Genomic DNA, 12,372 nt, shown 5'->3' with positions numbered 1-12,372 from the left:
ACAATCTAGGAGGGAGGGGATGGTGGTACAGGAGGAGATAGTTGTGGGGGATGGAGTGGTAGGAAGAGTGGAGGAGGTCGGCAAGTTAGCAGGGGGTGGGGTAGGCTTCCCTGAAGAGGTGGGTTTTCAGGGTGTGCCTAAAGGAGAGGAGAGTAGGTGATAATCTGATGGGTTGGGGCAGAGAGTTCTAGAGGATGGGTGACACCCTGGAGAAGTCCTGGAGGCGGGCATGGGAGGAGGAGACCAGGGAACTAGAGAGAAGGAGGTCTTGTGAGGAGCGGAGTGTGCGTGCTGGGCGGTACTTGGATATTAGGTCAGTGACGTAGTTCGGGGCAGTATGGTGGACAGCTTTGTACGTCAGTGTTAGGATTTTGAATTTGATCCGTTGCGCAATCGGAAGCCAGTGGAGGGATTGGCAGAGGGGGGTGGCGGAGATGGAGCGGTTGGAAAGGTGAATGAGTCTGGCTGCCGTATTCAGGATCGATTGAAGTGGGGATAGCCTGTGGCGAGGCAGGCCAGTGAGGAGGGAGTTGCAGTAATCGAGTCGTGATATGATGAGGAAGTGGATGAGCTGTTTAGTGGTTTCTGGGGTTAGGAACGTGCAGATTTTGGTGATGTTGCGGAGGTGGAGTCTGCACGAGTTTGTTAAAGATTGGACTTGGGGCTGGAAGGATAGGTTGGAGTCCAGAATGACACCAAGTACTGTGGTATGAAATTCACTTTTTTCAAACCATCTTTTGCCCATTTGACATTCTATTTGTAAATGGAGCAGTCTTCAACAAATGGTTGTACACCAGTTTCTGTAGCACATTGTACACATCTCTCTGAAATACCTTCGCTTCTTGTTCTATTCGAAGTTCAAAATCTTTTAATTGATTTTCTATTAAACTCTTCTCATCTTCCAACCGCTTTAGATACTGGTTTAATGCACCCTGAAAGTACATAAAGGAAGGACATTAAAACCGACATTAAAACTTCAGGCAGAAATATATTAATGAATACAACGCTGCATGCATTTATGTATCATAATATAATTTTTTTAAAGCTGGTTTCCAAGTATACGTTTTACTGCATGGTTACATTGGTCCATCTTGGACTTATGTAAGTATATATATTGCATACCTGTGTGCTCTGTCACATATGGATGTACAGGGCATCTCCAATTGGCACTTCTGGATGCCAAAGGTGAAGCCCTTACTAAAAGGTTTGGAGACCCCTGCTTTAGACTAAGATCTCACAAAAAGAGACTTCATAACCCTCTTGTTTATGTAAATCCTGTGTTAATATTATTATGTTAATAAATAAAAATACTGATTATTATGATAATAATAATAATAAAAATGATTTTTCCTATTATTAAACAGTAATAGTTATTAAATCAATCAAAATAATACATATTAACAAATAATAAAATGTATTATTATTATTAAATAAAAATAACGAAGTGTATTATAATCATTGATAATGAATAATAAAAAATTATAATGATGATTATTAATATCAATAATAATATATAGTAGCAATAATAATATTATTAAAAATTACTACTGAGTACAATAACAGGGATCATTAAATAATAACACAAATAACGTATAAATTAATATTATTATTTTAAATAAAAATAAATGTTTAATAATAATAATAATAATAATAATAATAATAATAATAATAAAAAAATGATAATAATAGTAATAATAAAAATAATAATAATTATAGCAGTGCATAAAAAACTAAATGTTTTTTAAAGCCAACGTTTTTATTAGAATTTTGTACATTTGCATTAAAAAAAGTGCTTCCTGAATCTATAAAAAAACAGCTCTGAGAGGTGGAGATGCCCCCTAGTGTCCACATATGGTTTCTACACTAAAGCTTCAGAAAGTCAACATGAGTTAAAATATGTTTCAAACCTTTCTTTAAAATTCTGTTGATTTATGAAGTGAATGATTTTAACATAACTGAAAGCTGCAGCTGTGAACAGATGAGGCAAATGAAGCATTACTTGTCCTTGTCAAGTCATGCATCTTTTAGTATACTGAGCTCCGTCTACACCAAGTGGCCCTCTGGTTGTTTTGCAAAGCACTAGAATAGGACAGGTACTGGGCAAAACAGCCAGGTGCACATGTGCACTGTGGATTGGCAGCTCATGAGTTTCAGTTATCCTATGAAGCTGTGGGTGGTGGGCCCTGATTGTGCTGGAATCAGCCCAACGTAAACAACACAATGGACCAAGCCCTACACAAACCCTTAATGTGCAAACACAGCACTAGTCTGCAAAAAAAAAACACATTGCAACCTCATGCAGAGAACTTGTTGGAAAAGATATTGTATGTGTAATGCTGACCTCCTTCTAAAAATGCTAGTTGAGTGTCCATAATGCTGATCCATTGGCTTTCATAGTTTCTAACCTTAAAGAAGCATGCCAATAAAGTCAAAACTGATTTGAATGACTTCTATGCTATGCATAATACTAATAATAATGAATATTAAATAATAATATTACTATTATTTAATATTTATTATTATTATGCTATCTCTGCTAAGTCAGCCCTCAGGAGGTAGTGTAGTCACAACAGCCAGGCAACTAGCATTTCTAGAATGAGGTCACCTACAACAGCACACAAATGTCAAAAAAACTCTCTAGCAATACACACTAAACTGAACATGTGCAGCTTGCCCCCAGGGCTCTGTTCTATCAGCAGATGGATTGGAGACTGTAGAAGAAGGGGAGGATCAGAGAAGACAGGATCAAACATCCTTTTTACACAAAGCGGAGGATTATCCCCTTAGGTTCCACAGTGAGTATGATAAGCATGCTTTATGTATATACAGACTGATTTTACTGTTGTGGGTTTAGCAACACTTTAAGTAATACTTACAGCTTGTGCCCCTCCCCCAGCATGTGATTGGATAGTGAAATATAAAGAAATGGACTGATGAGCTAATCTCTTTGTCACACTGCTCTCTCCTCCTATCAGCATTCCCCCAGTTAGCACAGGTGTATTGAAGAACTACTAACCAGTACTTTTACTACTGACTGACTGACTCTACCTGAGTCTGCTGTACAGGGAGTGCAAAAAGGCTGATAGTAGGTCAAATACAGGTGCTTTAAAATACATTGAAATTATGTATTATTGGATAAAATGTTGAATTCACTTTTCTGTCTACAAGGAATTCAGCTTACTTACTTCAGGCATTTGGTCATAGGAACGAATGGATGACAGACGATCTAAAACAGATAAAACATATGACATATGACTAAAATGTAGGATATTTTCAGGATTTTCACGACTGGCCCAGACAACACCACCACACTCTGAATATATAAAAACTTAATGAGAGGGTGAGAAGAGAAGTGGAATCAATGACCATAGTAACCACTCAGATATTCTATTTCATTTTCTTAAAGAAAACAAAAATCAATCAATAAATAAGATCTAGCATGACCTATAGCAACAAATGCACTGCTACACTCTTTAATTTTTACAGCAAAATAAAAAAAAACAGTAAAGACTGCCTTTTAAATAAATATATATGAATAAAAATCTACTACACAGTCAAGACTACAGCCAGAGGATCCTTGGGCCAGGGCAACTATATGGTCCATAGACTACTGTCTAGCCATATGTCTGGTCCTTTCAGTGTCCACAACATACTATATCTGATCAATCCGATGCAGCCTTTCCAGGCCGAAGATACTGAGGGGAATAAAGGTTGGAATTAAAAAAAAAAAAAATATATATATATATATATATATATATATATATATAAAAAAGTGGGCTACTGCACATGCTTGTAGGGTTTTTGGGCCCAGATGCAGTCCAATGAAAAAGTATGCATAGTATTAGGCAGACAGCACGTGCACGCAACAGGAGGAATTTCTAATGTGGTTTTATTAAAGGCTACAGTTGTGACCAAAATTATTCAACCCCCACTGAAATTGAGTGTTTTGGCCAGTTTGACATTGCTTTTGATCATTCAGTCATCTTGCTTACATTTACATTAAAGAGGCACTTGTAGGTCAGACAAATATAACATAACAGTTATAATGAAATAACCACAAATGTCTTTTCTGTGCTCACAGCATTATCAGTTTTATTCAACCCCCAAGTGACATTCAATCTTAGTACTTAGTACAGCATCCTTTTACAGTTATAACAGCTTTTAAACGTGAAGCATAGCTTGACACAAGTGTCTTGCAGCGATCTACGGGTATCTTCGCCCATTCTTCATGGGCAAAGGCCTCCAGTTCAGTCACATTCTTAGGCTTGCGCACTGCAACTGCTTTCTTTAAGTCCCACCAGAGGTTCTCAATCGGATTTAAGTCTGGTGACTGCGATGGCCACTCCAAAATGTTCCAGCCTTTCCTCTGCAACCATGCTCTAGTGGACTTGGAGGTATGCTTGGGATCATTGTCCTGTTGAAAGGTCCAACGTCTCCCAAGCCTCAGGTGTGTGACGGACTGCATCACGTTTCCATCCAATATCTCCTGGTACTGAAGAGAATTCATGGTACCTTGCACACGCTGAAGCTTCCCTGTACCTGCAGAAGCAAAACAGCCCCAAAGCATGATTGACCCTCCACCATGCTTCACAGTAGGCAAGGTGTTCTTTTCATCATAGGCCTTGTTCTTCCTCCTCCAAACATAGCGTTGATCCATGGGCCCAAACAGTTCTAATTTTGTTTCATCAGTCCACAGAACACTATCCCACAACTTTTGTGGTTTGTCCACATGGCTTTTGGCATACTGCAGTCGACTCTTCTTATTCTTTGGAGACAGCAAGGGGGTACGCCTGGGAGTTCTGGCACGGAGGCCTTCATTACGCAGTGTGCGTCTTATTGTCTGGGCTGAAACTTCTGTACCCACATCTGACAAATCTTTTCTCAGTTCCTCAGCAGTCACACGGGGACTTCTCTCCACTCTACGCTTCAGGTAGCGCACAGCAGTCGAAGTCAGCATCTTCTTTCTGCCACGACCAGGTAGCGTTTCAACAGTGCCCTTTGCCTTGAATTTGCGAATGATGCTTCCTAAGGTGTCTCTTGGTATGTTTAACATCTTTGCAATCTTCTTATAGCCATTGCCCTTCCTGTGAAGAGAAATCACCTCTTCTCTTGTCTTCCTGGACCATTCTCTTGCCTTCACCATGTTTGTAACCACACCAGTAAATGTCTAGAAGGAGCTGAGTATCACAGTCATTTTAAAGCTGCCTAATTGGTGCTTATTATGCTTGATTGCTGCTCGGTGACATCCACAGGTGTTTTCAATACCTGATGGAAAGCACCTGTATGAACCTCTGTTCTTCAGAGTGGTAGTCTTTAAGGGGTTGAATAATTGTGGCAATGAAGAAACCACATAAGAACCATTTACTACTGTATTACATAAACAATTGATGTCATTTTAGTTGCATTTGGGTAGTTACAACGTCCTTGTAGGATTTGATTCTGAATACAATTCCAAATGTACACTATAGTCCCTAAACCCCTTTACAGCATTGGGGGTTGAATAATTTTGGTCACAACTGTAAATTGACCTTTAAGAAAAAATAATAAATACACATTTTTGCAGGAAAAAAAAGTGTATTTATTATTTTTTTTCCTGATGAGCCTGCAGACCATTGCACTCATGATCAGAAGATTTTGGGACTCCTGCAGACTCCTGCAGGAATGGTCTCCAGCTAACCTGTCCGTACCTCCTGCCCATACCTGGAATAAGTGTCAATGAACTAAAAAAGGCTCTCAACAGCGTCCTTGCAGTTTATTGAGAACTACAAGCTGTATGCCGCAGTATAAGATGGGACTTGTAGTTCATTTATTCAGAGATTAATGAGGCAGCTGCGTGGGAGTAGCCCCCCACAGGCACGCTGTTTTTGAAAAGTGTCAGCAGGTGCGAAGAGAGAATCCCCAACCACTGGCAGTGTTCGAAGGGGCCAGACCTGGAGCATGTTACACATTACGCTCTAAATATAGGTGTAATGCGTAACATGCTCCTAATGAATTTTATCCAAGTAAACTTATCCTTTATTGTCAACGTGGACTGCTCCCTGCCAAAACAGTGGGAGGACCACTTTAAGGTTTCCTATATATATATATATATATATATATATATATATATATATATATATTTCTATAGGTGGGGTGCACAACGGTGATCAATCACAGTGCATAGCAATCAGGCCCTCCCAAAGGCCATATATAGAAAAAAGAAAATTGGATTGCTGCACATGAAAAAATTTTATTGTTGACAAATCACCATACAAAAGAGTGATCAAAAAAAATGGACAAAGCCACACATCATATCATATATACATTGTCCAGAAAATACTGATGAATGGCCGCTTCCACTTCCCAGAAAATAACAGGGTCATTTAATAATGATGCATTTAAACACCATTCTGAGTGTCTGGGCTTTGTCCACAACTCAGAAATCAGTATCTGAACCACGGAGCGATCTGACCATGTGGTGGATAATATTTGGCTGATTTAATGAAAGGTAATAGAGGAGACAATGTGAACACATGGTCGATCCTGGAGTAAGGTTTATGTACATGTGAGTAATATGTGTAGTCTCTGGTTGTGGGACTGTTGTCACGTTATACCTCCACTAGGTCAAAAGAATGTAGTAGGTGAGCCAGGAAGACCCCCTGGTTTGGGATGTGTTTCAGAGTCGCCTTATAGGGGTTTGATTTGTCTAGAGTCTGATCTAGGGGTGTGTTGGTGTCCCCACCTATGATTACATGGCCCACCACATGAGGCATCAGAACCTCAAGCATCTTGTTAAAGAAAAGTACTTGACCCGAGTTGGGTGCATAGTAGGATATAAATGTAACAGCATGTTCGTTAATTTTCCCTGCCGCCAATATATATCGACCCTCTTTGCCTCTGATAACAACATTGGGGATAAAGGGAACCTTTTTAGCTAGGCACATCACTACTCCCCTCTTTTTATCTGGGCTATTCGACACATAGAATGTTGGATATCTTGCAGTAAGAAATTTAGGTGCCGATGTGCAGGAGAAGTGAGTTTCTTGGAGAAGCGATATATATACCTAATTGAAAACCTTGCGCATTATGGGAGGGACTTTAAAGTCCGATGGGGAAATACTAGACAAATTGGTTCGGTAGGATGTACTCGCCTGATATCGGAAAGTTATTTCAAGGGTTCCTCTGTGTTGGAAAGGCTGAGAAAGGCTGATCTAGTGCATGCACACATAGTTAATTGCTCTCTTCTGCAGTCTGGTAGCCCTGTAATCTACAAAGTTCCACACTTCTTGGTAGAGTCAATCAATGCACCTACCTCCAAGATGTTCATATTCACAGATCATTATGAAGGGCAGCCTCTCAAACCAACAGGAACATTCCTTGGGGTACAACAGGTGTACAGTAAACCCTTATTCTACTACTAATATGTAGAGGATACCCTGATCATAACCAGGTTTTATACTTTATTTATATACATTTTTAATAATTGTACACACTTTGGCATTTAACAGCCTTTTAATGATCTACACTATGGGCAGCACAGTGGCTAAATGGTTAGTACTTCCGCCTGGCAGTACTAGGGTCGTTGGTTCGAATCCCAGCCACGACACCACCTGCCTGGAGTTTGCATGTTCTCCCTGTGCCTGCACGGGTTTCCTCCGGGTACTCCGGTTTCCTCCCACACTCCAAAGACATGCTGGTAGGTTAATTGGCTCCTGTCTAAATTGTCCCTAGTATGTATGAATACAAGTTAGGGACCTTAGATTGTATGCCCCTTGAGGGTTAGGAACTGATGTGAATGTACAATATATATGTAAAGCGCTGCATAAATGGACGGCGCTATATAAGTACCTGAAATAAATAATAAATAAATCTACACAGTAAATCTCAATTTATTCCTCATTAAATGTGCCTCCAGGATGCATCCATCTACAATTCCTTCTGATAACAGTGTCATCACTACCACTTCATTTACACTCACTGGCCACTTTATTAGGTACACCTTGCTAGTGCCAAGAAAATATTCCCCACAGCATTACACCACCAACACCACCACCACCACCACCAGCCTGAACTGTTGAGACAAGGCAGGTGGTGGTGGTTTCATGCTGTTTACACCAAATTCTGACCCTACCATCTGAATGTCGCAGCAACCAGTCTACCCATTTTTCTCTGACCTCTGACATCAACAAGGCATTTTCATCCACAAACTGCCACTCACTGGATATTTACTCTTTTTTAGACCATTCTCTGTAAACCCAAGAGATGGTTATGTGTGAAAATCCCAGTAGATCAGCAGATTTTGAAATACTCAAACCAGCCTGTCTGGCATCAAGAACAATGCCATGTTCAAAGTCACTTAAATCCCCTTTCTTCCCCATTCTGACGCTCGGTTTGAACTTTAGCAAGTCATCATCACCACGTCTACATGCCTAAATGCATTGAGTTGCTGCCATGTGATTGGCTGATTAGCAATTAGTTTTACCAAGCAATTGAACAGGTGTACCTAATAAAGTGGCCGGTGAGTGTATATTCAGGGAACATACCTGTTGGATTGCCTCGTATGTGCTCAGATTTTTCTTGAAGCATACGAATTTGCCGTTCTAGTTGTCTGTTAAATTCAATCTGTGTCTCATACCTTGTTTTCCATTCATTGCCTGAAACAAAAAAAAGAAAATTTCAGCCATAAAGAAAGCAATAATGTGTTGTACTGTGTTAGCCATATGTAACCAGGGGCGGACTGACCATTTGGAAACTCGGGCACTGCCCGAGGGCCCAGGGTCAGTAGGGGGCCCCATAAGATGCCCCTGGTACCTTTTTCATAGGTTTTTTTGAGTTTGGGCAAGGACACAGGGGCCCCATGATCCCCTATTGCCCGGGGGCCCCATGAGTTGTCAGTCCGCCCCTGTATGTAACAGTAGGAAAATAAAAATGTAGGAGATACTTTTAAAGCGCAGAGCAAACTGTCGGTGCTATATAAGTCCTGTATAATAATAATAATTGGCTAATATATTAACAAAATGCATTTCTGCTCAATCCTATCAGTCTATAATTCTGCAGGAAACACTGTTGCAAGAGAAGGCTTTCGTATACTGTTCAGAGACAAATGTAGTGAATGTTCTGCACTCAGTCCCAAGTTCCAAAGTTTATTGAGTCAAATACAGGGAGTCCTCGATTGCATTTCAGCCCTATGAGGCTTTAATTAAAACTATGATTAAGGCCCTAAGGGGATGAAACACATTACTGGATGCTCTGTGTTTGCAGTTTGCTTTTGTATGAATACATTTTGAAACTCAGGACTGAGTGCAAAGCATTTACTACATTTTACTACCTTTCAATGGCTACATGAATACGTTTTGGGTGCAAGTTTTGGAAACCACGTTTTCTTATTTAGCCATGGCTTTCTACAAATACATAAAACATTTTACTTATACACACATACAGTAGACATCAAGAACACACATTAGGCACTTCAGCTTCAGATGGTTTTACCCCCTTCATCACCAGGCCATTTTATGCTATATGACACTGCACTACTTTAACCACTTGCCCTCCAGAGGATTTACCCCCCTTTCAGACCAGGCCTTTTTTTGCTATTCGACGCTGCACTATTTCAACTGGTAATTGCATGGTCATGCAATGCTGTACCCAAACTAAATTTACGTCCTTTTCTTCACACAAATAGAGCTTTCTTTCGGTGGCATTTTATCATCTGTGCGGTTTTTATTTTTTGTGCTATAAGCAAAAAAAGACCGAACATTTTGAAAAAAACTATATTTTTTACTTTCGGCTATAAAAAATATATAGTAAACTCAAAGTTAGTCATAAATGTAGGCCAAAATGTATTCTGATACATGTTTTTGGTAAAAAAAAATCCCAAAAATTGTATATTGATTGCTTTATGTTAAAGTTATAGCGTCTACAAACTATGGTATAGATCAGCAATGGGCAAACTACGGCCCGGCGGACCTTTTATTCCGGCCCGCGGAGCGTGGCAAACATTGGCTGTCAGGATGTAGGCGGGGCAGCGTGACGAACTCCTCTCCTCTCACAGTCCGCCCTGAAGACCGGAACGGCGCGGGAACACGGCGAGAGGAACACGCGGAGCAAAGGTAAGTGAATTGACACAATATGGGGAATGAATTACTATAGGGGGGATGAATTACTATGGGGGATGAATTACTATATGGGAGATGAATTACTATATGGGGGATGAATTACTATGGGGGATGAATTACTATATGGGGGATGAATTACTATGGGGGATGAATTACTATATGGGGGATGAATTACTATGGGGGATGAATTACTATATGGGGGATTAATTACTATATGGGGGATGAATTACTATATGGGGGATGAATTACTATGGGGGATGAATTACTATATGGGGGGTGAATTACTATGGGGGATGAATTACTATGGGGGATGAATTACTATATGGGGGATGAATTACTATGGGGGATGAATTACTATGGGGGATGAATTACTATATGGGGGATTAATTACTATGCTTACTATGGGGGAATATTACAATACTTACTATGGATAGCATGGTAGTGGCTGGGCCGGCCAGCAGCTAGTCCGGCCCCCGGGTCCAATATATGAACCCATTGCGGCCCTCAAATCAAAAAGTTTGCCCACCCCTGGTATAGATACTGCAATTTACACAATTTTTTGCTATACAGCATTGCACTAGTTTAATTGAAAATTGTGCAGTCATGCAAAGCTGTATGCAAACAAAATTTCTGTCCTTTCGTTCACACAAATAGAGCTTTATTTTGGTGGCATTTGATCACCTGTGCACTTTTTATTTTTCGTGCTATAAACAAAAAAAGACTGAACATTTTGAAAAAAAACAATATTTTCTCATTTCTGTCATAAAAAATATCCAAAAAACTCAAATGTATTCTGCTATGTTTTTGGTAAAACAAATCCCAATAAGTGTATATTGATTGCTTTGTGTGAAAGTTATAGCATCTACAAACTATGGTATAGATAATAGAATTTTCACAGCTTTTACTTTCTCACTGCCTATCACATTTCTTGAGGTGCTAAAATACCAGGATAGTACAAACACCCCCAAATGACCCCTTTTTGGAAACTTGACACCCTAAGTTATCTGCTGAGAGGGATATTGAGTCCATGGAAGATTTTTTTTTTTTCTACAAGTTTTTGGAAAATGACAAAAACATTTTTTTTTTCTTTCTTACACAACGTTGTCACTAAAATGATATATTGTTCACACAAGCCATGGGTATATGTGGAATTACACCCCAAAATACATTCTGCTACTTCTAACGAGTATGGGGATATCACATGTGTGAGACTTTTTGGGAGCCTAGCCACATACAGGAGCCTGAAATCCAGTGACCACTTTGAAAGCCTGAAGGTGTGTAACTTCCTCATTTCACTTCCTCACTACCTATCACAGTTTCGGAGGCCTTGAAATGCCAGGATAGCACCAAACCCCCCAAAATTACCCCTTTTTGGAAAGTAGACACCCCAAGGAATTTAAAAAGAGGCATTTTACAGATCTCATTTTTCCACACAAGGTTGCGAAAATAAAAAAAAAGAAAAAATAAGTTTCTTTTCTTTCTTCATTTTTCAAAAACTTGTGGCAACAAACGAGATCTGAAAAATACTCACCATGCTTTTTATCAAATTACTTGAGGTGTCTACTTTCCAAAAAAGTGGTAATTTTTGGGGGTTTCATACTATTCTGGCATTTCAGGGTCTCAGAAACTGTGATAAGTTGTCAGGAAGTGTAATGAGGAAATAAAGCCCTTTAAAAGTCTGAAGGTGCTTATTGGATTTTGGGGTCCTGTACTTGGCTAGACTGCCAAAAAGTCTCTCAAATGTGGTATTCCCATACTTGGGAAAAGTAAAAGAATGTATTTTGGGGAGTAATTCCACATATACCAATGGCATGTGTGAGCAATAAATCATTTAAGTGACAATTTTGTGCAAAACATTTATTTATTTTTATTATTATTATACAGGATTTATATAGCGCCAACAGTTTGCTCAGCGCTTTACAATATAATGGGAGAGAATACAGCAACACTACAGTTCAATACAAGAGGGATAGGAGGGCCCTGCTCCTCTGAGTTTACAATCTAGGAGTTATTGATTTCTCATTTTCCAAAAACTAAAAAAAAAAATTCTACATTTCAAAAAGCGGTAATTTAAGGGGTGGGGCGCTTTATGCCCAGCATTAGAAGTTTATGCCACACATCACTCACTCTTCTAACCACCTGAAGACCAAGCCTTTTCTGACACTTTTTGTTCACATGAAAAAAATCTGTACTTTTTGCTAGGAAATTACTTTGAACCCCCAAACATTATATATATTTTTAAAGCAGACAAACTAGTAAATAAAATGCTGGGTGCTGC

At 39.5% G+C, this 12,372-nt stretch overlaps 1 protein-coding gene across 1 annotated transcript in view; it reads right to left on the bottom strand.

The window, feature by feature from the left end:
- The window catches only part of CCDC169 (coiled-coil domain containing 169), a 69,577-nt gene that overhangs the window by 38,970 nt on the left and 18,235 nt on the right, over positions 1-12,372 (bottom strand). Inside the window, exons 3-5 of the mRNA XM_089690853.1 lie at positions 8,523-8,633; positions 3,186-3,226; positions 834-932 (exon numbers count right to left, since the gene is read on the bottom strand). Of these exons, the coding sequence (XP_089546979.1) occupies positions 834-932; positions 3,186-3,226; positions 8,523-8,633 (251 nt within the window). The remainder of the gene's footprint in view (positions 1-833; positions 933-3,185; positions 3,227-8,522; positions 8,634-12,372) is intronic.

This window comes from Staurois parvus, unplaced genomic scaffold (assembly GCF_062004578.1).
Source record: "Staurois parvus isolate SC_StPar_1 unplaced genomic scaffold, SC_StPar_1.0 ptg000544l, whole genome shotgun sequence".
Classification (NCBI taxonomy): Eukaryota; Metazoa; Chordata; class Amphibia; order Anura; family Ranidae; genus Staurois; species Staurois parvus.
The sequence above is the reverse complement of the archived record's forward strand: the minus strand, read 5'-3'. Positions and strand labels throughout refer to the sequence as shown.